Source organism: Scomber scombrus, chromosome 6 (genome assembly GCF_963691925.1).
Source record: "Scomber scombrus chromosome 6, fScoSco1.1, whole genome shotgun sequence".
Lineage (NCBI taxonomy): Eukaryota > Metazoa > Chordata > Actinopteri > Scombriformes > Scombridae > Scomber > Scomber scombrus.
Window position 1 is genome coordinate 6,836,543 of NC_084975.1, and position 27,595 is coordinate 6,864,137.

The 27,595-nt window shown below is 39.7% G+C and overlaps 1 protein-coding gene across 3 annotated transcripts in view; it reads right to left on the reverse strand.

Moving 5' to 3' along the window:
- plekha7a (pleckstrin homology domain containing, family A member 7a) overlaps positions 1–27,595 on the reverse strand; it is a 140,571-nt gene that overhangs the window by 94,039 nt on the left and 18,937 nt on the right. Inside the window, exon 1 of one of the 3 annotated variants that reach the window (XM_062421618.1) lies at positions 4,607–5,616. The exons of 1 other annotated variant lie outside the window; for it this stretch is intronic. In XM_062421618.1, the coding sequence (XP_062277602.1) occupies positions 4,607–4,677 (71 nt within the window). In that variant the 5' untranslated portion in view covers positions 4,678–5,616. Of the gene's footprint in view, positions 1–2,438; positions 2,538–4,606; positions 5,617–27,595 lie in introns of those variants that run through there. One more of the 3 variants, XM_062421619.1, reaches the window with a different exon arrangement.

Consider the following 27,595-nt stretch of genomic DNA (forward strand, 5'->3'; position numbering starts at 1 on the left):
CAGTGACATCAAACATCCAGCCACAGCAGTTTCTGAACACAGCCAGAGCCTGAATGCTTGGTCAGAATGTCTTTACTGTGCCCTTTTCTGTGCACATTTCATTTTAAAATGCTCTCTTGTGATACACAAGCATTCGTGTATGCGTGTGTACCACGATGTTAAATTCACTTTTAGACACATGAAATCAGATTTTGATTGATTTTAGCATCTAAGATTTGTTCTTCTTTCCCAATATTGAAGGCTGGAGGCAGCTTTCCTCCCCTCTTCATGTCAAACTAGCCTGGGAACCAGACGAATCTGCAGAGTTCATATTTTATTTGTTCTGGCAGATGCTTCTGGCCACACTCCCATCCAGACAGATCTCCACCCGGCGCGGAACTGGACGGGTCAATCATCATCATTTATCTAATATGGGGCAAGTTTGATATAATAACTAACAGTTTTGACTTTTGTCAATAAAGTTGATGGAAAAAAGTCTCCAGAGCTCACAACACTCAGATCAAACTGTCAAACTAAGAAGTGTTATCAAATATAAATCAAGAGTCTGTTAGTGCATTGCCAATTTGTTGCATCAAGTGTTTTTAGAAACATATTTTAGTGCAGTGTTTAGGTGCAATTTGAGAAAGTTTGTGACCCATGTTAAAAAAGATGAGCCAAAAGCATCAACCAACCATCTTGCTTGTATCAGCGCTGCGTCACACATTTTGTTGCTCTAATTGGTTGTAGGTCTATTCAATTGCATCCAGAGTCATTGTGGTCTCTCTGGTGATTATGCCCTTTGGAAACAGAAAATTAACTGAGAGTTTCCAGACTAATAGACATTTGTGAATTAGTCTGGCAATGCCAGGCTAGTCTCCCTCAGGCTAGGCTAGCTGCTCCAACCCTTAGTTATCTTAGCTGCAGTTAATGGTGTGGTTGGCAATACGAAGCTGGCACACTCGCTAACGCCTGGCTGCATTAGAGAGTTTACAACATTTACACTGCTTCAGGCTGGGTATTCAGTGGTTTTCTCATTAAAAACTTTGCCATTTTTCTTGCCCAGAACACTAAATCAATGGCTCCTATGACCACCTACAGCACAGTACAGTACTGTGATTTGTAAAAAAAAAAAAAAAAAAAGAACAGTTGTATTCATAAGTTGATATTTGGCAGGTCACTGAGATCATAAAGAGGCTGAGATGCTAAAAGAGTTCTCACATTTATCAGGGGCGTCAATTTTAAATTCACAACATATTCTGTGAACTTCAGGAACATTTTCTTCTCAGGTGTCAATTAAAGTTTTTTTTTCCTCCAGAAATATAGCGTCCATGTGACTACCTCACATTAAAGCCTCTTGTATGACTACAGTGTCCTTCTTTTAACAGCTAATTCACTCCATCCTCACGGTTACCTCTGCTTTGCTTTCAGTCGTGATTTAACACTTAAAGTTCATCTTTATTCCTTCACCGGCAAGGAATTCCTTTTAGACAAATGTATTTCATGCCCTCAACCAGAGATGACAGGGGTAGCGCCACTGTAATAGATTTTCTTCTTGCCGACTTTCATTTGTCACACACATTAATTCAGTCCACGTTTAGATATTAGCAGGTGATCACATACACTCCATCTAAATATCTAAGAGAGGTTAAGGGAGGCTTTTAAGTTAAACCACTCAATTACAAGTTGTTGGAAGTTGAATTATGAAATGACTGTGTGTGTGTGTGTGTGTGTGTGTGTGTGTGTGTGTGTGTGTGTGTGTGTGTGTGTGTGTGTGTGTGTGTGTGTGTGTGTGTGTGTGTGTGTGTGTGTGTGTGTGTAGAGATGAGGCTTTCAGACAATCTGCTCCATTGACCCCCTGCAGGGCTACAAGTCCAAATCCATTTACATCCCTGAGCCCTCGTGAGGCTGACAGCTCTGCGCCATGCACACGCACGCACGCACGCACAAACACACACACACACACACACACACACACACACACACACACAATACAGTATATACAAGTAAAATCCACACATGCAGCTCAAATGCACACACCTCGCAAGTGTACACACCTCATCACATGCAGTGTTATCAATTTATGTCATGACCTTTGTCACACGTCACCCTCCGTCACTCCAATGCAGGTTTCCCGGTTTTATCCAGCGAATATTGTCTATAAACTCTTCAAAATATGCAGTTGCACAAACACACAATGTATAATGTGTATGTGTCGTGGTACAACTTATAAAATCACCATACAGTACATCAAGCCGATTGACACATTTCAAAAAAAGGCCAAACACATTACAGCGCCCACTCAGAAAACATGACGAGTGAACACTCAATTACCAGCCCCACACACAGATACACACACACAGATACAATCAATACTCTGAGGCACGCACAACACACACACACACACACACACACACACACACACACACACGTAAAGGCTCTCATTAAGCTTTCACGCTCACCTCATGCCTCTGTGGTTGACTGATGCAGCAGGCTTACGCTGGATTAGCGTACCAAACAACGGAGTCTGTCTAAGGACTTCCTCAAAAGAGCGAACAAACACCTTGTCATTTGAATGCAAACACATTGGATTAAACGGAGGAATGTGGGCGGAGGCTGGCGGTGTCAGTAACGTCCATGTTGACAGGTGTAGGAATCATTAACCAGAGCGGCCTCAGCCAGCGAGATCATTTCACTTTTACTGAGTCCATACAAGGACGTCACTCTACTCCCAGCGCTTCTTCTATCTAACTCGTGCAATGTTATCGTCTTATTTTTAGACTTTATTATTGAAAAAGCATTTTAAAATTGGATGAGCAGCAGTCTCACAGTTTAGAGAGAGGTTCATAAATAAAATGGTTGGAATACTTGATCGTTTTAATGGAATGACAAATGAAATATTGAAGCCTTATCTTCAGCCTCTTTTGGTGCACTTACTATAAAACCCTATCTTAAAACCTTAACTGTGAATTTACACCTCTCCCCCATTTCATCAGTGTAACTTTAATATTTTCTTCAGCCCTCAATGTGTCAATCTGGAGGCATGTGCAGGTAAACAGAAAACGCCCCCAGAGGACTGTAAAACCCAAATGAGGATTAAAAAGCAAGATGAGGAAAGGAGAAACAGGACACAAATGACACTGAAGCTAAAAAGGAGATACATTTGAATAACATAGTGCTGGTCAGCGAGTAGATAGTCAATCACCTGCAGCTATTCAGTTTGTTTCTTCTGCATATTAAGTATGTCGGACATTGCTTTTACGCAGGAAAATGCCAAATTTGACTTGAATCCACAAGGTGATTAGGCTACAGGTGGAACATTCAGAGCGTGAGTCAGAGTACTTCACCATGAGAGACGAGAGTGGGAGTGAGTAGCGATGGTTAGTTTGTTTTGGAGCTAAGGGCTATTTCCTGGATTCCTATGTTCTCTCTTTCCCGCCCTCTCTCGACCATGAGCTGGCTGATCTGACAGGTCATTGACCTGCCCAGAGGTATGACTCACTCATCAGCTAAATCCCCCTCTTGCCCTCCGGTACAGACCACCCCTGCTGCTCCTTAACAGATTAACAAACACAATGTGCACACCGTGGACAGATAAAGATAAAAATATACAACTACAATGCTATTATAAAGCATGTGCACTTGCCCAGTCACACTAGCATAGACGTACAGCTAGCGTGTTATATGTTTTTCATTTATCACATTATTCATTTTTATAATATATATCATCATTATACTTAACCACACTGGAATTCATAAATAACTAGTTATGGTGAATCAGTATTCTGGTGGTTGAGCTCCAGCAGTCTTTAGGAGGTATGAGACTATTACAGCATTCGACAGGAAAAAGAGGCGTAGGCAAGGGTCTGTTCTCCTGTTCTCCCCTCAGGGAATGAGGATTGATGGTGTTCATTTGAGAGTGGGTCACATCTGAAACCATGTGATAAATGTAATGATGTCATTATCGCCGGGAGGGAGCGGTGGTGGTGGTGGTGGTGGTGTTTGGGGGGTAACCAGGGACCTAGCGGGAGAGGACTCGTAAAATGTTTGTAATTTGTTTGAATCCTGTGTTTTTTAAAAGCTAGAAAACAGGTTGCTCTCATGTGACCGATAAGCTGAAAAAACCCGAGGCGTGTTTTTTAAGGGAACCCAATACCAGCACCGTGATTGAAACCAGCACCGCTGTAAGGCACCATTGACACACTGACCAATAAACCTGCCCCTTTTTTCAACTTCTACTATTGTGCACAGGCAAAACCAGTTTCCTTATTCTGTTTCTGAGTGCAAAACAAACAATCCAGGAAAACCAGTTTGGTCACAACCTCTGCTTTAAAAAGGATTTGTAGCTCATAACAAAGATGCGTTAAGTCTAATGGCAATAACAATTTTAACAATTCACAAAAAACATCAGGCCTACCACTGACATCTGAGGTGCACCACAGATTAATGTTATCAGAATCTGTTTTATCATCAAATACAGTAAAATACAGAATTTTGCTCCAGTGCAGAAATACTGAACACTTACTGAGACGCAGGAGCTTAAAGCGAGCAACATGAACAAGTTACAGAGCAAAGTCCCTACATGTGACACCAGAAGTGGACATTGGATATTTGGGTTGTGATAGCGTACCTGCAGGGTGCATGGTAGAAGGGATATCCGGGGTGAGGTATGTGATTGCAGTATCCGGACTGATTCCACATGGTGCTTCTCTTCTTTCCACGTGATGACAGTTCACAAATGCCGCCGCCGCCGCTGCTTCTTTCTGCTTTCTATTTCTAGTGCGGTGGAATCAGACTCAGGCTGCTGGGAGTCACATTAATCAGCGTCTCTTCTCTTGTCTCTTGAGTGGCTCCATGCCGAGAGAACGAGAGAGGTGTTGGTGGTGGTGTGTGTGTGTGTGTTTGTGTGAGTGTGTGTGTGTGTGTTTGAGAGCAGGAATTACTGGCAAGATGAGGTGGGAAAATGAGTTGAAGGGGTTGAACCCAAAGAGAAGAAGGGATGATTTCAGGTGAGTCAAGTCTGGGGTGGTTTGAACACCTGGAAATGAAGTCTGCTCCGGCCGACCCCCCTCCTCCCACTCCTTCGACAATGCCACAGCTACTCAGCAGAGTCTGAGACGACTGCCCCAGGTGAAATCTGACATCACAGGTTACTCCTTTAATCGTGCTTCGAGCCAGTCATTTTCCCTCAGGTGTGATCAGAAATAACAGATGTCTTTGAGGTTAACCTTGCTGAGCTGTATCTTTTTTTTGCCTGTTAAATCGTGCGTAATATGTGCCTCCACCTCACATCTCAATAATCTGACTCGTACCTCCGGGGGTTTTCGACCTCTCAGGCGAAGATGCACATCAGACAGTGTTCAAGACGGGCAGTAGATTTTAGAGGTCTCCATTCCTTCAGCAGTCTCTGATGTGAAATAGGAGCTGTTTATGTCTTTTACACATGAAGTACATTCTCTCCAAAGTTCACCAGCGCCACAAATCCATCTCCTCTTAACATGAACAGATTAAAATCCACTGTCCCTGCGTCCCTCCGCTGTATCTAGTTTGTCTCTGAGGTAGCCGGCGCCAGCACAAGTGCTTATTTCCCCAATCACTGGTTCCCCACCGGCTCTCCAGCCTCACGAATCAACAGCAGTGTACAGCGCTGAATGACTGAGCATACTCACAGAGAGAGAGAGAGAGAGAGAGAGAGAGAGAGAGAGAGAGAGAGAGAGAGAGAGAGAGAGAGAGAAGCGGGAAGTGACAGAAAAAGAGAGAGAGAGAGAAAGAGAGAGAGAGAGAAAATGTGAGAGGTAAACAGAGCGGAGCTGCATTCCTTTTCCCGCCTCGCGCTCATCTGGCAGGATACACACCGCTGAGAGGGGCAGAAAGAGAGAGAGACAATGTGTGACAGAGAGAGAGAGCGAGAGAGAGAGAGAGAGAGAGAGAGAGAGAGAGGGAGAGAGAGAGGGAGAGAGAGAGGGAGAGAGAGAGAGAGAGAGAGAGAGAGACAGAGGAAAAGAGATAAAGTGAAAGAGAAGGAAGAGGAAAAAGCCCGTGACGGTGTTTACATGCACACACAAAAATGTGATTACAGTGTAATTTAAGACCTGAATGCAAACGGCAGAGTTCATGTGAACACATTAGTCTACCTTTGCCGGGGCAATTATGACTCTAGGCAAGTTTGGTTGAGTCATCACTGTAACTTAATTTGAGAACTCTGGTTTTATAAACAAAAACAGGAAATAACATATACACACACACCTTAACTGCATGTTCTTCATGAGCAGTTTATGCGTGTGTAGGTCATGATGTAGTGCAAATTTTCTGTCTCAATCCTTAAACAATATTTTTTTTGATACCTTAATTTAAAAAACCACAAGCACGTTTTTCTAATTCAACAAAAGAAGCCAAATTTGAATTTTAAATGTTGCCTAGGCACAAGGAAACTAAAACAAAATAGTCTATAATTACCATAATTAAGATTTAAATCTTCATTACTCGGTACAACAAACACATTTTGGTACAAAAACAGCAGAGATTTGATACCCAGCCTTCAACTTTCTACACAATAAAAAAATAGGGCTGGAATAATCATTTGCAGTCTTTCAGTTGAATTATATGTGACAATAGGAACGTGTAATGTTATCATTTTACAAAATTGGTCAAAATTAGGGATTTCATGCAAACTCTAGTTAAAATGTAACAATTCCTCATTTAAATTTTGCTCTATTGATATTTATTTTATTAGATGTAATTATATCAGTAGAGCTGCAACAGTAATTTGATTAGTTAATTAATCAATTGGAGTCATTTCTGAATAAAAACTTGCCAAATAGTTTTCTGGTTCCAGCTTTCAATTATAAATAGTTTCTGGCTCTTCTGTGATAATGAACTGAATATATTTGAGTTGTGGACATAAAAAAGACATTTGAGAACATCACTTTGAGCTTTAAAGAACCGTAATTGGCATTTTTCACCATGTTCTGACATCATGTAGATGAAACAACTGATCAATTATTCAAGACAATAATTAACAGATGAATCGATAATGAAAATAATCATTAGTTGCAGCCTTACAACAGTGAAAAGTGATATTTGCCATATTGCATGGCAATATAGCAAATATCTTCTAAACATGAGAAAAAAGTGTATTATATTTCCGAGGCTTAAAGATGAATGTTTCTGTTTTACTGTTAATCTGAATATTTGTAACAATAAGCAATGAGCAATAAGGGCCTGTAAACATGGTCAGTGTGGAAAGGTCTGAAAATGTAACTAACTAAGGGAAATATAAAAACACTAATGGTGTGAGAAACCAAGCTGGACAGAAAACAAAACTAAAAGTAGCCACAGTCCCGGGTTATTCGCAGCAGCTGACGGTCTGACTCAAACCTCCCAATCAGCAGATGAATCCTGCAGGTGAGAGGTCACCTCTGTGCAGCTAAACAAGGATGTGCTGTCTCCCCAGAGATGTGGACTACTCCAGTGCCCTACTAAGCAGAGAGCTGTCATGACCCTACTGCAAGGACGACTCCGCTGCACCTGGGGAAAGGCTGGTGACAGAGGCTCGGCGCTGGCAAACTGTCAGCATCACTCACTGCGGGTCAAAATCCAGACATGTAATCTGATATAAAAAGAGAGAGCGCACTGGGAGACAGCGGCTCGAAAAGCAGCCACTGGATTACCTCATGAATATTTGTTTTCTCTTTGTATTCACTAAAGGGATTTGAACTTCTCCAGCCTGATCTTTTAATGATGATAGTTGTTAATTGGTGCAAGATGCAGCGTGACTTCAACTATCAGACGATACGTGGAAAAGTGTAATGTTTACTCGTAGGGCTTTTCCCTTCAGAGCATGTATGCTTCATTTATGACAACCCACGCCCTGTTATGATAGTCTTACTATCCTCTTGCATCAGTGTCCCGTGTGAAGTGCCTCAGCCTAATGAGAGTAGGGGCTAATTTCAAAAGTATGTGGCTTCCACTTTTGCAAGAAACTATTTTTAAAATTAGTCATGGGAAAAAAAACAACACAGTCAGGGAGTGTTTGGTCATGACATTCATAACCCAATAATCAAACAGAACAATTAAACCAGATTTAGCGGTAACGCCCTGATGGATGTCTTATTAAAGAGAACAGTGATTAGAGTACACTGATCAGTTGCTCAATGTCATAAGCAATGAAGAATTCAAAAAGTCAGAATCCAGGAAACAAGGTAACTTTCAACCTTGGCACAACAAAATGATAAAGAAGATTAAAAAAAAATAAGAAACATTCTTTCTCTACAGGAAAGTCAATTATTTTCTGACCTTCATCTGTTGTCTTAAACTAGTTTCACCACTTCAGACCTCTGAAAATCAGTGTTTGAATTGCTGCACAGAGGAGCCAGAGGGAGCCAGGCTCACTTAAAATAGACCTGAGTGACACCATTCTGCATCTGGAAGGTGGTTCTTAACTGTTATCAACCATTATCATACTAGATTTCGAATGCCACAAATAATAATATAAAAAAATACATAATCAAAATATAATGTGCTGTCATCAGTCATTTTAAATGTTTGCCCAACTCTGCCCCCATCAGTGCAGTAATATATGTCATATGAACTCAAAAGAAACTATCTGAAACTCATGGTGACTTTGTTTCTAGAGCTCAAACTATTTAGTTAATTAGCTGATAAAAAACATCAAACCATTTCTGGTCCACCATCTTAAACATGTAAATCTGCTGCTTTTCTTCATCATATATGACAATAAACAGAATATATTTGTGTGTGGACTGTTGGCAAGACAAAACAAGCTGTTTGATGGCATCACCTTGCTCTCGAGCATTTTAATAAACATCTTTTGTACATTTGCGCATTTTACAGACTTAATTTATTGTGAATATAATTTGCAGATTAATCAATGATGATATGGGTAGCTGCCTAAATTACTTCTTGTAAAGAATAATAAGGCAAACACATTCTGCACATTATCTCACTTTCTTAGATTTTTTACTTTTACTTTTATTACATTTATGTCAAATGTTTTGTAAGGCAAACACATTCTGCACATTATCTCACTTTCTTTGATTTTTTACTTTTACTTTTATTACATTTATGTCAAATGTTTTGATTAGTGTCATTAGTAGCTATATTAGCATGGTTAAAGCCTGGTAACTGCACTAAAATTGGAGACCGTTTTCCAAATAATGCATGAGGTGAGGAGTCATACATCTTGCCAGCTGACCTCTGACATCAGAGACTTGAATTGATTCACACAGCCTGAAGGAACATCACCATCATCACCATTATCATCATCTGCGGTGTAATTGGCCGGTTACATCATACCTCCGTGTTGTTGTGAGAGCAAAGAAAGAGTAAACAGGTACCAAAAGAGGGACAGGGGCTGAAAATGGAAAGCCGGGAGGGAAGGAAGGGAAGAGAAAGGAGATGAGGGAGTGGGAGGGATGAAAAGAACAGAGGAGGTGGCAGGAAAAGACCCCTGCTGGTTTTTGGTTTTTGTTTGTTTTTTTCTTTTGTTGCTGTGGAATTTAGTTCGAGCACAATCTAATCAGCCTTACAAAACACAGGGGACCCTGCTCATTGCTTTTTCCCTCCTCTGTCTCTGTCTTCGCTCTCTCTCGTTTGAAGAGGCAGGTGGACTGGCTCCACCTTTGCTCGCCTAGCCACCCACGCAGACACACACACACACACACACACACACACACACACGAGAGGCACACAGTCTTCTGCACTGCGTCACACAGATATCTTTACACACACACATTCATGCATGTAGACATAAACACGGATACGAATACACAAACATACAGTATATGGACGTGCAGCACACATGCAGCGGTTGTCATCTCGCAGTCGGCTGTGTTTGGATCATGTCAGTGGGTGAGATGGCAGGAGTGTGATTGGGATTGTGGTTCAGCTTATCAGGCTTTTACAGCCCCAACCCCTCCTCACCTCCACCACCGCCTGCTTTAAAAAGCACCACACACACACACACACACACACACACACACACACACACACACTGCTGACACACCTCCGCTTCCCTGAGCCTGCTGTCAAGGTCAAATCTGAGTCCATATTTCTAAAAATCCTTAAAAAGCAACACTCACCTGCTCTCTTTCTTCCTTTTTTCTTGGGTACAAACTCCTGCCGATCAATACCACTGATAACTGCCTTTAAAAACTTTGCACCCTTTTCTCTGTTTGAGGATTAACAAACCCCACAACTTCACATTTTCACCTGGTCTAAGACGGAGCAGTAGATTTGATCCAATCTTCACAGAAAACCTGCAAACTACAATAAAAGAAAGAAGTCGCGAGCACTTCATCCATTAAGCTACAAACTTACTAAGCCCCTTCGGTACTCCTTCCCTCTCCAGCAGCTAATAAAATAAAATGTTGCTTAGTTTCTGCAATCTTTAAGCACAAAGCTTCCAACTGCTTAAAAAAAAAAAAAGTTTAATTTTGGTCCCTTTTTCTGTTCTCTCTCTCTCTCACACACACTTTCTCTCGTGCACAAATGACAAACTATTCAGAGGTGTGCCCCAAAACTTTTGTCCATATAGTGTAGATTCAAAGATAGGGTTGGACTTTTTCCAAGTATATAAAATACTTAATGTCAAATGTATGATGAATGTATGCCCTGGGTGTATGGGACACCGAATGTTCTCACATTTTTCTTTCATTTGAGACATATTAGATATTCATGTAAAACATCTAATATATAATTGTTAAAAATGTGTAATAAATAAATAAATAAATAAATCTAAATGTTAAACCTAAATCTAAATGAGCAGGTATCAAACTCAGAACCTTTTACCCAGACAGGAAAACTGACACAAGCTCCCTTATTTCCACAGCCTCGCCCGTGCTCAGTCAATGGCTGGTGAGACTCAGTCATAATTCTTTCTGGAGGACTTGATCAATCATTCAGTTGGTCAGGGCTCTTGGACTATAAAGCTGTAAAGTAATGGCATACGCTGCATGTTTCCAGATGACATATGGACTGATCGAAAGGAAAAATCAGTTCACAGAGGAAGTGTGAAAACAGCAGATTTGTATGTACTGTAAATGTGTGGAGACGAGAGAGTACAGCAGCTGTGATGTAGCTGAGAAAACTCCTCTAGTAGACGTCGTATTATCAGGCTCATATAATGTGCTCATCTGTCTTTGGAGAAGCTCTGCTAGCTTGAATGACGCAATAACGTGTGTGTGTGTGTGTGTGTGTGTGTGTGTGCATATGTGTGTCAGTATCCCCGGGGATCTTTTGATCCAGATTCTTCAATCTCTCTCTCTCTCTCTCTCTCTCTCACACACACACAAGATTTAGTCCTACTATTAATACACCTCCTCTGAGCTCTTTCCTTTCATCATGGCTTCAGGCCTCGCATCTCTCCATCTCACAAGCTAGAATATGACACCACAATTAGAAGAAATATTTTATATGGTGGATCAGATCCAGAGTTAACAGAAAAGCAAAGACAGTTTCTTCAAAAGATTTGGATTTGCTGGATTCGGTTCCCCGGTATCTGATTAGTGAGTCGTGCTTTTGGTGCTGAGCAACAGGAGACAAACTGAGATTCATACACCTCGAGGCAAACATCTTTGAATTATTGCATCATGCAGAAAATGACAAAACAAGTCTATTAGCAATATTTTAGCTGCTGCCATGAATGTCGAATGTAATTACTGGGACTCGTGTTTCAAGAGGGGCTTCCCAACTTGGGGCAAATAGCTAGTTTCTGTCCGACGTTACATTTGAAATTTGAATTTAAATTATTTTCTATATCATCATAAAGAAAATCTGATACAATCATGCAAAACAAAGTAAAGTATTATGTGTAGAAATGTCAAAACTATACAGGAAACCATCTTTGGCTGAGTATAAATAGTCGTGACACCAGCATGAATAAAGCACACAGACGACAAAAGACTTTCATTTAGTCATTTGACCAACTCGTGGAATTACCGTTAATTAGCTACAGCTAAATCTTTTATCAGCTCATTAATACCATTGTTTCCTCTACCATTGCTTCGGAGTGGCGTCACTTGTGACTAGAGCCAGCGCGCTAACTAAGTAGCTTGTAGCTAAATAACCCGTGTTGCCAAGCGGCTCACATCTGTTTTCCACTCGTAAACAGCGGCATTCGAGTCAAACAAAGACAGGTATTTTACCGTTTTATCGGACTGTTTCTCTTCACACTCACTTCCTGTTTTAAACACAAACAGCTGTGTATTTACTTACCTACTATTTACTTTAGTAAGAGAGGAGTAACTGTAATTGTACTGTGTTTTATTCAACCTGTTATTGTTGTTGAAAACAAGTGAAGGAGCATTGACAGGCCTATATACCCTCCCCTACAATTGTATACATTCAAACTGCAATTTTAAGTTTTTCTTTCATTCAGCTACTTTTTTATTAAAGATTTATTGTCTCTTGTGAGCCAAAGTTTCTTATTTCTTCATCATTTCTGAGTGGCAGAACAGACTGCAGGCTCCTCAATCACATACACATCACTTGAAAAGCCCTATTGGTATGCATGACATGCATAATCCACAAAGACAGAATGAAACTGTGATGATCCTGTTGAGAACATTTGGCTATTGCTGTAGTAAATAGAAATGAGATACGACAAGAGAAACAGAATAGAAACAGCAGCTTTTCATCCTGTAGGTTTTGTAAGCACATTCAACAGATGATTGTTTCACTGTCATTGCAAATGTAGAAATATACGGTTTATTAGGTATGGACTATCATAATGAGATCAGCTGCTGGCACAATAGCAAGCTAATGTACGTCATATTTAGCCAGTCCAACACACAACACAATACTTCACTCTGAGAGAGACACACTTCTTTATGCATTGAGAATCTAATACACAAAGGGAAGAATCAGCATGACTCTCCTCTTTTGTAAATGAAAGAACATAAGCTTGTTATTCCTCCACGAAGGGGCTCGGTTTCAAAGTCGAGCAGTTTTTTACAGCCAGAGAGACAAGCCAGAGGATTTCAATTTGACTGAAGAATTTTCCATTATACGGAGAAACAAGAGAAACACAAGGAGAAAAAGATGAGGTGAATGCTTTTAAGAGCTCTCCAACCTCTTTCGGTCTCTCTGTAAACTGTCAGTCAGAGCTTGACTGATCGGTCTGAGTTTGAAACAACATGTCGCTGAGTGGGCACAACAAAGTCCCGATCATCACTCACATGGCCGAACTCTCATCAGCTCAATCTGCTTCTCCAACTACAGTATGAAATGAAGTGTGAAAGAGGAAACTTGTTTTAAAAATGAGAAAATATTAAATGAACATCATGTTGATCCTTGTATAAAAATTGTGGAGTTTGTAGGGAGCTGATGGTGGATTTTTAACAGATGTCAGCTGACATCTGCTTGAGAGTACATTAGTGAAACCTGTACTCTCCTTTATCCCCTTTTATTAAGAAAGACGGATACATGTTATGGGGAAAAACTGGCACTAGATCAGCCACTTTCTCTTAAAAATATGTGCCATATGTATGATAATAATCAGTTGATGACTGATTAATCCCTTTCAGAGCGAGATTAAATCTGAAGAAGTTGTCAGCATTTGCCACTCAAAACTGTAGAGACTCTAAAACATACAAGTCCTAAGTTTTTGTTATTTAAGGATTTCAATTCAATTCAGTCTTCTTTAATACTACTATTTCGGTGTCAGGGTTAAGGTAAAAAATGTTCCAATCCTGCATGTATTGGCTATAAATACCCATTTACTTGTTGGTTTGGTAGGTTTTGAAAATTAAAGCTAATTTCAACTGTTTAAATAAAGCTTTCAATTAAATTTTAAAAAGGCATAATAGTTTACAGCCATGCGAGCAGCTTTATGAGGCTGTTCTTGACCCTTGAGTTTGAACATCACACAATGATAGCACCTTGTCGTTTAGTAGGTAGGAGTGTTTATCATGCTCACCATGATCACTGAGCAGGTTAACATGCAAATATTTGCACAAAGACAAGGTACAGATGAGGCGGATGCAGAGGATTACCCGCCTTTAGAAAGTATCCTAAATGGATCTTGAATATCTGTTGTAAATCTCCTGTCAATCCTTCTAAGAGTTGTTAAGATATTTCACTCTGAACCACAAATGTGAACTTTACGGGAGTGCTAAAGGGAAAGTCAGGCCTTAATTGAAGTCCAAAAGATTCATCCTCTGATAACCATGTGTACCAATTTCCATACCAATCAACTGCCATGAAATCCACTGAAAATCCACAACATGCATTTTGCAATTTCTGTAAGTCTTCATTTAATTATTGATATTTATCATGGCATACCTTGATCAGACCATTCTTACTTTGTAAAACTGCCATATATAACAGTTTTATTTGAGGCCCAGCAGCTCGTAGTAAAAAAAGTGAAACTGATTAAAGAACATCTAGCATACCTATATCAGATACCATTTGTTGGTCTACATTCATAGAAATATCTAGCCGCATTTATATAGATCATTTTCCATCCTCCATCACTGATTTAAGTTAAGTCAAGCACTTCACATCACAGCCCGCCTCCTGAATCATTTTCTGTTCCCTCATTTCAATCCTCTATTACCTCTAATTTGATCTTATCATTGAAGGGGGGGGGGGGGGGGGGGGGGGGGTTCCTTCTACCATTAACCGTGACATCTATTTTTAAAAAAATACTTTAGCACTGCTGGCCTGCATGAACATCCCAATCACACAGCCAAGGAAATGTGTTTCCACTACTCGCTAACACTGTCTTGTAATACTTTTGATATGCCTTAAATTAAATTGAAGTGGATTGTATTCTCTTGCACTACTCTGTATTGCACCGCCTGTGAGTGTGAGCTAATAACCGGGATATGAAAAATGACTCTAAACGGCATTCAATTCAGACTATCAAAATAGGTGTATTAAGACTTCCACTGTACCCGCAATTCTGCCAATGATTGCCTCTATAGGCCAAGATAGAGATTGAGTAGCACTCACAATGTCTACCGACTCTGTGACGGTATCTGAAAATTATGCCGAGTGCATTTGATCTGCTGTTGATAAGAGCATCTCAGATTGATATAATTTGTGAACCATTAAATGTGCTATTATGCATCTCTTTTATTCTGGTTTCTGAACTGTATTCACTTGGTTTCTGATTGAAATGATAATGACCAGTCCATCGCTGCTTCTCTGTGATTGAAGAATGAGGCAGCACAACCCCCGCCCCACCCTAAAAATGACCCCTTTCAATTACTATAGCCTTCAAAGGGCCTTGACAGTGAATGGTCGGACAGTTATAGCCAGGAACAGAAGAAGAGCTCCCTGTCACTCCATCATCGGCGGTGGTGACACCAAAGGAAACGCAAGGTTACACTTTACTGTTTCCACAACACAATGTGTCACTGGAGAGGTCACAGACAGACACACTGTTTATAGAGGTGTTATCATTAGCAGTGTTTCCCCTATATTAATACTTCAGCATTAAATTTCACACGATCATTAATATCAATGGGCTTCTAATGATTTTCACTCGTACACTGTGCAAGCGTAATAACATCCTACGTTATTGTGGAATTGTTTTCAGTCATTAAATACCATCAAATCTCAGAATCCTCCCTCTCCCTCATTCTTTAAATGACATCTATGTAAAAAGGTAGTGGTATAGGAGTAGCGTAGCTTCTTTATGGCATTAATATGTGTGTTTAGCTAGTGTGGTTGAGCGAGTAGAGTGAGCAGCAGAAAAGTGACGATGAATACAGAGCAGAGGACAAAGGTTAGCAGCAAGTTATCAATGTGGCATTAAATGTATAGTTCAGTCTTCAGTGTGTCAGTTAATAAATATTGCAGCTTCCCAAGAGCAAGAAAAGTCTTGTCTGTTGTCTCCCCAACAGATGGAAAAGTGAAGTGAAGTGAAGTGAAGTGAAGGGGATTAGTACCAGAGTTAGCGCCTGACCAGACTCCCTTAAGGTGGACTGACCTTTAAAGCGGACGAGCTATTCTCATTTTAGTTTCAATCTCAGCTGTTTCTACTGTAAACTGAGAACAGAGAAATGTCTGGCTGCTGAGTTTGGCTCAGCAACCCCCCCACCACCTCCACCACCTCCACCACCTCCACCAACGCCCCAAAACAGTCAATCTCAGGGAAACACCGAGCAGCATAACAAAACAGTACGACGGAGCTAAAAACACAAAGCAACAGCAAATACATGAAACGAAAAGAAGCTAAACAAAATTAACTGTTGCAATAAAAACTGTTGCCTTAGCCTTTAGTTCCTATTTGATTAAAATGCACCTCCAGCATGTGTTAAGTGGTCTCACTATTTAAGCACCGGTGAGCGTGTGCTATAATGAGCCTGTTTTTGGGTGGTGACTGTTGTAATGAGGCATTCAAAATTACACAGCTGTAAGATGAAGCAGGGACAATTACACCTGAACAAGGGGCGAGTGTTTTTTAGGAGCATTCAGGCTCAGCAAAGTCTTTTCCTGTCTTTTTAACTTCAAGGGGAAATGATTGGGGAACTTCTCTACTTGCTCATTTTTCTGTCATCACGTTCCCATCGTTTGGAAATGTCACATAGTCATAAAGTGAAGGTCAAAAGTTTACTTTTAATCGCAGGTAAATTGAGGGAGCAAAGCTGTTGCGGAAAAGTCTTGGTGCATGGCTTTAAAGGCCTAAATACACGCCTCATTTGATGCACCTGTGCTGCACTGCAGGCATCAGATTTGAAATGCCAACACAGATTTGCCCTGTTGTTCCTTCTATTTAACGTCACTGTTGCATTACTTGGATGTAACGAATGTGTGCAAAGGAGAAATGCAGAGGAGGATTATGAAACTAAGAACATCTGTTTACACAGCAAATCATCTGTTGAATGTTTGATGGTTATTTACTTCAGCTAACATAACCACCATGAAACAACCATAAAATAACATATTTCTCTTGCTCGCGCTATCTCTCTTTTTCTGGCTGCAGAAAAAAACAGCTTTGGTCGTTGGGTCCTCATCTGACGCTACAAAAATCGAAACAAGTCAAAGTAGGGGAGTCAAGGCAGTTGGACACACCTCGTTAGGCTTTTAGTGCGTCCTCAGCCATTACAAACAATAGGTATACTTAAAAATACATGCGTCAGATGCCTTAAATGTCTTTGGCAGTTGCCAAAAAACCAAAAACGCATAAAAAGACATCTGTGTTTTCTGTTAAAAAGCCAAGTAATGTGGCAATCTGTAACATGCAACACATAATGAGATGTTCTCGTGTTCGGTAATCAAGACAAATACGCAACATAGCTGACATTTCCAGAATAGCCTTTTTTAAATTCCCTCATTCTTTAATAGAGTAGACGCTGTTAGACACTCAGCAGTAAAATCAATACAGACAAAGGGTCACAAAGGCATGTTCACGACATACGGCAACATTTATTTAAAATAAGCTAACCCCAACAGACTCAGCATGAGGTGAGATTAGTCTGAATGAAAGAAGCAACATTAAATTGAATTGTCAGTGATAGGTATTGATAAGTAACTTAAATCTTTACCCTCAACAACCACAATTCCAGGCAAAAAATCCCACAGAAAAACAAATTCATGTTTACCAACCCAGTCAATCTGTAATGATAATCAGTCAAAGCACCAGGAAGTGCCAAGACCAATGTTGCCGAGTCCACGTTCATCTGCATAAATTGCTCACTCAGTGCTGTTCGGGACGGTATTTATTTCTGTATTAGGTTTCCAATTTGCCACTTCCTGTAGGTGAAGCGGTAGTCTGGTTGTTAAGAAAATTCACAGCATCACAATCAGGGAAATATCATCCTTTAAATGTCTCTGTTCAGACTGAAGAATTTTTTTAAAAAAATAAGCTAAATCTTCATTAAAAATTTCAACAAATCAACTTCATCCTTATCTCTTTTAGATTTACATGTGAGTGAATTAATATGCACAAACTTGAGCCCTTCTCTATCATTGGTATTAAATGCTAATTAGCATTTCGGGACAAAATACGAATAAATTATTCTAATTTGCTTGTATAGCAACCAGTTAGGCAGACAAATTATATCCTGGACTCAATCCTGTGGGGGCCGTGTGGATGTGACAAAACTGCAGGTAAAAATGAAAAATCCTCTATTGTAAAAACAAATGACCAAGAAGTGAATTTACACAACAGCTTCATTACAGATACCCTAAATACAACTCTGCCTGGGTTTTGTTCAATATACAACATAGTGTCCTGCTGTACAAAAACTCTGCAGTATATGTCAAAAGATTATTGAGTTATTAACTGGGCTAAAAATAATTAGTATTGCTGTAAAAGTGTGTCAGAGCTGACAATGAATTAAGTGTACGAATAAAGAAACAGGCGCTGCATTATATGAACTAACAAGCTGACAGTAAACAAATACATTGATATATTGTGCTGTATAATCTGGTAGCAATGTGGTACATGGCAGTGGTCACTAACATTGAAACAACCGCTGTTTTCATATATTTTATTACTGTACATGCTGTTGTGGCATCAACAATCAACATATTAAATCTACTTTAAAACATGTAATTATCCAACTTGTGGTTTCTAGGATGTAAAAACTATTTAAAGAAAAGAGATGAAAGTAAAGAACTAGAGATTTTTCTTTCTCACCGGGTCTTGCCACAGTGTGTGGTTTTTTCCACCAGAATACCCCAGGGGGGCGAGACAAAAGCGGTGCTTTTTCTAATGGACTGCTTTTTACTGCTAACCTGATTCAGTCAAACACTGTGCTTGGCGGCAACCTAACAGCCAATTCACTACCTGAATACAAAACAGGTTGGCCAATGAGTAAACAGCCTGTCAGGCAAAAACACTGACAGGAACGTGTGACTGAACGTGTCCCGGTGGCTTGACTGTGGACTGTGGTGCAGTACGAGCATGACCGACTTTTTTTAGGTGTCACAGAAACACTGAAAAAGCTGCCCATTCTTTATCAACAGTGCAATGATACCCTTTGCAGATAATGTATCTGACGTGACCTGCAAGTACATTCTTTGCAACTTCTAATAGCTGACATGGTAAAGTATTTCAGCTTGGCCTTTCTATACTTACCAGTATCCTTATGTTCAAAATAATGTTACAACAAGACATTAAGCTACTGTGGAAACTGTGACTGTGAGAGCTCTTGGTGAAACACAGATTCAGACCTAATCACTAACAATTCCATCAAGCAATAACAAAGTCCGCCTTCTACAATCAAATGCACAGCAGGTGTATTTTTCGAAGAAACCGAGTGCTCTGTTTAAGTGACAATTTATGAACTGAGATAGCAGCTACAAGAGTATCCAGATCCATAACTACACCAATACACACCATGTTAAGTGGATCGGTTATTGGCCATGACATTATCAATCCACATTAAATGCAGTTTCTGTAACAATATTAATTGTCAAATTAAGCTTTTAATAGGTCGCTGCCCCAGTCTAGTTTTACACCATCTCTGACCTCATGTTACCCAACATTAACTTATTCCAATGAGATCTACACATTGTTGTATACAGATTTTAAATTTAGGCAGGAGATGCTCTGTGCCTACTATGATCTTTAAAACAAACATGTATGAACAGGGGAGAAATTCAAAGGTTTGTTGAAGGGCCAGAAAAATGTATCTATACTCATATTTTTAGTAGGATGCACAACTGTAATAGTTTTTTCTTAGTCTCCCCCAAAAAGTTCTGGAAAAAAAAGAAGCAGCATTTCCTCAGGAAACAGATCTGGAGCAAACATCCACAGGATAAAAACTTAATTATCATTAAAAGCAGGGAATAAGATGTGGGTTTTCCATTCCTTTCAGCTCAATCTACAGAACTTTGACTAATGTCTATATAACCTGCACTCTGCACTCAGTGGCGTCATCTTTATGTCTTTTATCTGTTTAAATGAGTGTTTTTACAGTATTATTATTTATCCTTTATTAGGTGTCTTTTGTGCAAGTACGTAAGCCACTTTTCAATGTGTTTGCGTAAGAAATGTGTCACAGAAATAAACCTGCCCTTTGAGAAATTAGAGACCGAACCAGTGAAGTCTTCCACAGGAATTTAACAGCACCCACGCATGAGACAGACTACAGTGGGGACTTTGTAGAGACCCTGGAGTGACTGCAAAAACTAATCTAACATCCAAACAGGTTACACCCCTGAGGTAGACTCAGTGACAAACATTTCCCATTTCTGTCAAGATTCAATCAATATTTTTAGTGCGGGTGAGTCAGACTAACTTTATAAAAAGGACACCGATTTTGGGGGGGAACGAGAGAAACCGAAAAGTGAGCCCTATCTATTTTGATGTAGCAAGAATCATTAACGGTGTCACATCAAGAGAGCATTAAATAGCTAAATCCTCCTCCTGAATAATTGACTACATCTCTAGACACAAAAGCAACAGTCCTCCGCCCATGACAGACATTCATGCTGACAGAATTAGATGCCTCCAGAGAGATACACCCACCACTGGTGCCGGGAGAGACGCACGGAGAACAAAGTGTTTGCCGTGTCAAACATGAAACCATCTTGTTTCTGTGATGCCACCACTGACTGTCTGATAATATGACGCTGATTTACATATTTGCCCCAAAATTTCAAAGCTCATTCAATATGAATTTCGGTGGATTTGTTTGTCAGCTGAAAGTCTAAAATGTGTTTGTTACATTATCACAGAGATAACTTTTGAGACACCTGGTCAATACCTCTCTTCCACACTAATACTTTAATACATGATGTTTGAGGCTACAGTTTGAGGTGTTAACCCTTTACATACTGTTCATATTCTAACTCATAATTAGTCTCTACACCAATTCACATTCATTAATTCCCCATTAGTCATTAATAAATATTTGATTAATCCTTAATGAAGCTGGCAGAGAGCGAACAGAGTGTATTCTATTTTTTTATGGGGGGAAAAAGATATGCACAATCACTATTTCATGGCCCAGGGGAATATTTTTATAGAATATGTAGAATACAACATGTTTGAATGATGTTTTATTCATTTGCATCCACAAAAATGTGCATCAGCTGCACAAAAATTAAAACAATTATGCATTTTATTTCCTTTTTTGTATGCCACGTTTGTCACATTAGGAAAGTCCAACTCTCAAATGTAAAATGTTAACAGTATGTTAGGGTTTAATGCTGTATGTTTGCATCATACCATATTAAATAGGAACACTCCACCTATTTTACATATCAAAAACAGTTTACCCGTTGCTGTGAGGATCTTTCAGCCTGTGGGAAAAGTTGCATAACATCTTCTGTTGCTCCAAAGGGAGCTGTGTCTAGTCTAAAAAATAAAACCTGATGGCGTCATCAGCGTTATCTCTCCTCTTCCATAGAGACTACACATTTTTAACAGAAAGCCTAGGGTCTAACAAAAGATCCCTGAGTTAGATGCAGGGTTTTACTTCCGACTAAAGGGTAAGAATATCTCTCTGCTGTATTGATTTTGAGTTTCTATTATTTAGTCCACTAAAGTTGAGTTGTGGAAAACAGAGAAAGCCTTTGTGTTACACCTAGACTTCAGTGTAAAAAGCATACTGAGCAACAATGTAAATGTGTTGGAATGCATATTGATCAATATTAAGCTTTAAAAAGTAATGTATGATTCTTTTATGATATATTTTTTTATCAGGCAGTTGTTTGATGTATTTAAATTAATCTTCATATCTGGACAAAGGAAAATAAATCTTGCAATCACAGTTTTACCAGACGTTCATTTCCAGCCACTGCGTTTGATTAAGAATAAATAAACCTCACACTCGAACCGGGTCATCAAGGCAGCTGGAATATTTAGCCTTCTTCAGTGTAGCCTACATGTTCACTCTGTTCAGCTTTCTAAATGTAAAACAGTGGTCCTTCAGTTTGATGCAAATGCCTTACACAGGTGTTTTGAAAGTCAAATTGTTCCTGCAGGCATAATGTGGATATTCAGTTTTTAAGGTTCCATCTGGCCCAGATTTCTTTCCTATATTGTGGAGCAAACAGCATTTATTTTATTTTTTATTTCTCCAGAAGATTATGTTCAGGCATTCAAGCATTGACCGCAGTCAAGTGTAATTTTGATGAGACTTGCTTGTTTGTGCCCAAACGATGACAGGTTCTGTCTAGATTTCACAATGAAGTCTCAACAATGTCTGCAAGACAAATGGAGATTATTAATGTAGTAATAGTCAATTATTTCTGGGACAACGCGTCCTCCTCTGTCATCCACATTTCCTTGTCCTATAGCAGGAGGCAATTCACCTTATTTTATGGGCTGACCGGCTGAGTGAGGCACTGAGGAAAGTGCTGAGCGTGCCGCTAAAGCTGTCATACACTTCTTGTCAAGCTGAATCAATCTTATGTTAGCAATCAACTGGGGATCAATGTGAGAGTGTGTCTGTTTGAGTTTAAAGACACCACCGTGAGTGTGTTTTAGGATGTGTGTATATACAGTAGTGCATATTTGAAACCACACAAGGCTCACTAACAGATACATTCACAACTTGTACACAGCGCTTGTCTATTTTTATGTCTCTCATGTCCTGTTACAAGCCCATAAAGCTGACAAACTACGCTACACACAACTTGTTTTATGATGTGCCGTGAGGGCAATGTACTGTACCAAAGGGAACTGTGTGCTTCTCCCGCAAACAAAGAAGCTAACGAGCTGTAATCCACTTCATGCTCCTCAAGCACGACACAGAGAACATCCTGCCACAATAAAGAATCTCTATATGGGATCAAACCCACAGTACTTCACCACGGAAGTCGGTGCAGGCTTACCTCGAGTCACATGTCAGATCCCATGTGGAGAATTCATGGTCGTCAAGGCTAGTGACCACCTTGGTCGTCGTTGGCCAAGCGATGTGGCGTTTGATGGGAACCAGCTCGTGACCGGCCTCCCGTGTGGGGTCACGGCTACAGCAGGTACCCATCCTTGTACAGCAAAAGGACCTGTTCGCTAGATGATTAGCAATTTTTTTCTCGGCACTGCTATATCTCTAAAAATCTTATGCTATAACCCTTGGTTTCCATTTTTCCATTCCTGTCTCTCCAAGTGATAAGTTGGTTTGTCTTCTCTCATTAGGTTAAGAAAAAAAAAATCAAGAAAGAGATCATTCAGAATTGCCAAAGAATGTTTCTTTCAGCAAAAGGAAAACATAGCAAGGCCGTATATCTTAAAAGACACACTGAGGCTCTCTCATTCGCCTTGTGAAGACGTATAAACATTGTCTTTTCTTTTCATGCTCTTCTCTCAGTCCATTTCATGCCGCTATTCTCTCCCAACCAGTGTCAACCCTTCTTCCCCTGACTCCAACCTCCCCAGTGCTCCTCACATGATTTCTCTCTTTCTGTGCTGCATTGCTAATGTTTTGGTGGCCTGGCCCTGGCAGCCTCGCCCATCTCTTTACTCTGACAGAAGTGTTACTGTTTCCCACGACCGGCCAGACTTTAAGGGCCACAACATTGTATCAACCATCTTGTTGTTTCTCTCCCTCTCTGTGTGCATCTGTGTCTTTCAATCCCTCCTTTGTGTCTGTCCTCCTTCGCTCCGTGTTGAACACAGATGGACACCCCGCAATTTCCAGTCCCAAGCTTATTCTGCACGGTCCACACATACACACACAACACTCATGTAGAGAAGAGCGACATTAGCCGGTCCTATGGTTCAAGATGTGTGGGCTTGTTCAGAAGGAAAAATTCAACAAGTGCTGCAAACTTCTGGGCATTTGTAGACTCAGTACATGTATATTTCATGCATTTTTCCATATTTGAAGTCTGTTGTTTTAATAGCATGTCATGTGCTGCTGTAGAGCGTGTGCAGACCTTTGATGAAGAATAGTGTGATCTGGGACACCACTGCATGCATCTAAAATAAAACCGTTACGTAACCACGATAACAAATCGGAATAATTTGTTTACAATTTCTGTGGGTTGTACTGCCCGTTCTCTGCTTATAAAGAAGTGACCACACTATGCTGGTTTTGATGTGGGTATTTGATTCAGCTACGCTTTGATTGCACAGAGATGAAACCGAGTGCGTGTGGCGAGTCGAGCAGCAAACACGGTTGAGATCTTAAAAACACTCTTTTTATTATCGTTGATTTGGGTCCCTGCGGTCAGGGCCGGCCGCCTGAGAGAGACCATGTTGATTTGTTTACTGCCACTCTTCCTTCATGAACTGTGAGCCCGTCTCATGCTAGTCACTCATGGTGTGACAACTGTTGCGCAACTGCTATTTCGAGAACCAAATAACCGGATGAAATAAGAAAATGAAACCAGGGAAAAAATCAAAAAGGATGAAAAAGAAACGGAGAATAAAAGGAAGCAAGTCAAAGATGACTTTAGTCTTTTTTCAAGGTGTTGAGAAGATGAAATGTTGTAATAGTTGTTCAAGGTGACAGGAATTAGGTCTCAATAGATAAAAGGACCTTTGGCTAGAAAAAAAATATCTTGTACTTCATCAAATAGCCTGTGATTCATTTTAAAGGCTCTAAGTTTGCCAAAAGGTACTCCACATTTAATAGGAGCAGAAAGAGAAAATGGCATGTACTGGTGACGTCAAACACAAACATTTTGAGACGAGGTAGAGGATTGATCTCCCGCCAACCTTCACCCCACTTATACAAGACGTGAGCCTCTTTCCATTCACTGATAAAGACTGAGAGATGCAGCTGAAAGCCCAAAGAAAGCTCATAAATTGTCTCGAGGTGAAAACAACTGTGCTTTCCTTCATAATCCCCTATTTTTCTATATGCTTAGGTACGGCTCCATCAAAAGGAAAAAAGGAAAACCTATACATTACATAAATTTGTACACTCAACTAGAGCTGCAACTAATAATTATTTTAATTTTCACTTCATCATTTCATTGTTTTTTCGCGATAAATCAATTATCAAGTCTTTTCAGTTTAGCATTTCCTCATATGGTGTTTTGATGAAGGTGAAGAGCGTTTCCTATTTCGCCACTAAAAAAACTCTCTCATAGGTATAATTGGGATCTGGAGGCTGCGAAAGACGGAGCGAATTATTCCAACTCATTAAACCATTCATTGACCCATTGAGCAATTGATGGAAGCCTCTCCAGTTCATGTTTCTCCACTCATTTATTCAGGGTTTTTTTTATTTGTCGCTACTGTGCATGTTCATGGTGAGTGGATAGAGAGAGGTCTAACTCTCTATGGTTGATTTGCAGACACTGTTGCTATTTATTGGTTGTATTTGACCTTTTCTACATTTTATTGTGTTTATTGTTGCTGTATATCCTTCTTGGCAGACTTGTTTGTTATTTGTTATTTGACATTTTCCACCATTTTACTGTTTTATTGCTATATCACTCTTGCCAGAAATGTCTGCTATTCGCTTTATTTAATAAATTATTGATATTACTGTGGTTGTTATAATATATTGTATATTCTTCTTTTGTGAATGTCATTGGCATTGCTGTAAAAGACCTTAATGCTCAGTCAATTACTCCTAAACTTTTTTTTTTTTTTTTTTTTAAATCAATCCACTTCTGAGAATAATACATGTGTTTTGTGTGGCACCTTAAGCAGTACCATTTTTTAAACTACATCACCTTATGTAGCATAATGCATTGACGCCAATGTGCTAATTTTACCTTCACTTTATATTTGGCTCATGTTGAACTTCGTGTCCTGACATTTTTATCAATGGACATTAGATAATGTAAAAATGTCCGTGACTACAACTGAACTCAATTACCAAACTGCATCCTAGTGCGTCAGACATGATGTGGTATGCAGTAAGAGGTAAGATTTACAATTAAAAAAGCAAACCACACAGACATTGTATGCTGTTGGTGGGGATGCAGGTGTAACCATAGCAACCAAACAGGCAATAGGGCAGGTATATAGTACCAAAAATCATCTAATTTCCCCAGATTCATGTGCTTAGACACATAGAAAACACTGTGTATAAGGCTGCTTTAAGTACTGTGAACATTGTACTGTCACAATCCCTTTTCTAAGTTTAAAAAAAGAAAGAATAAGACTGACAGCTTTTGTACACTGAAAGCAACAAGTGGTTTAATGTCCTCTGAAAGGTAAAAGGTCAAAAAGTAAAATTGATAAAGTAGGTAAAGGTAAATAACACATAACTCTCTTTTTTTTCCTCTCCTTTAAGATGCAGGAAATCCAATGCAGCTGTTCCCAGTCTATCAAAAGACACAAGGTTGTCGTGCACACAAATCTTCTTTTTTTAATGCTGTGGTTGACATTTCAATGGATGTACAAGTGTGTGCGTGACAGAAACTTAACTTTGAATGGATGTAGCATTTATTTCAAGCATAATTTGTCACAGAAATGTTGTACAAATATTTAAAGTGGCTTTCTTTTCTTATTTTTTAATGAAAGAAAGAAACCACTCAACTTTTGGACTCGGTACCATTACATACTGATTAGGACAAAAGAACAGAGGCGCTGGTGTGGTGCGAGTGTGCTCAGAACAAGAAAAATTCATGACGATCACAATAGGATTACCATGTCAATGATCCAAGCTTGACTATCTGTTCCAACCAATTATTATTTTTTATAGGAGGTGTTCCTTTCTTCATTTTGGGATCGTTGACAGGCACATAAATCCTTTTGTGGTTTTTCTTTTTAATAATGGATTCATGAGCTCTCGGATGAGGCCGGAAGGCTGTTAATTATTTTCTGATTAACTTCTGGACTGTGAGTGGCTGTTGGTCTAGTACCAAACCACTTCCTCTGCTCATCCATTTGTTTATGAAATATGCAACCAGAGAGCGGCGCAGCACTTTTATGTGCTGTCTGTCATCCCCCCGTTTTGTCGGTGCTTGCGATCTTTCATATTTCCACAGAGCATCAAGATAAACCACATATCAGGCTGACAGATCTGTGTTGTACTCCGATTCTTCTGTCAGGGTCTGTGGATTAATACAGCAGCCTGAGGGCAAGGTTAAATATTCAAGACATTCATTTTCAGACTAACTTCAAAGATAGTATGGAACACACACACACACACGTGTATGTGGCGTACTGAAATGACCCTAAAGAGTCATCTCTGTATGTGTATAAGCACAGGGAGAAAAAGAGGTAGAGGAGGATGAAGACAGGAGGGAGAACAGTCTCCAAAAATAACATTTTTAAAAGAGGGATTAGAAGACCATAGCAAACGCTTTTATGGTAGCCTGTTTCCGCCTCAACAAACAAATATGAAACTGCTCATTTCACACATTGCTTATCGTGAAAAACAACCTGAAATCTTCAACGACCACAAATGAGCTGAGACGCAGACGTGACTAACCGGAGAAGACTTTAAGTGCCACATCACTAGCTGAAAAATAGTAGTTAAGGAGTGAGAAAGTGCCGCAATAACCAACAGACCAACAGCTCAATCGTTTCCACCCTTTCTGGAGAGACTGAAGCACAGGCTCAGGTTTTTTAAAGTCTGTCTTAAACCCATTTCCACATATTGACACAGCAGAATTGTATTAAGATAGCTTTGAAAATACCCCCAAAATATCCTTTAATTAAAAGTGAGAGGTTGCTTTTAATGATAAAAAAACTGTAAAAATGCATTTACTCCCTCTAAAAGATAGTCAAATTTTAGGAAATATGATTCACTTTCCTTACTTGAGAGTTAAATAAGAAGATGAATAG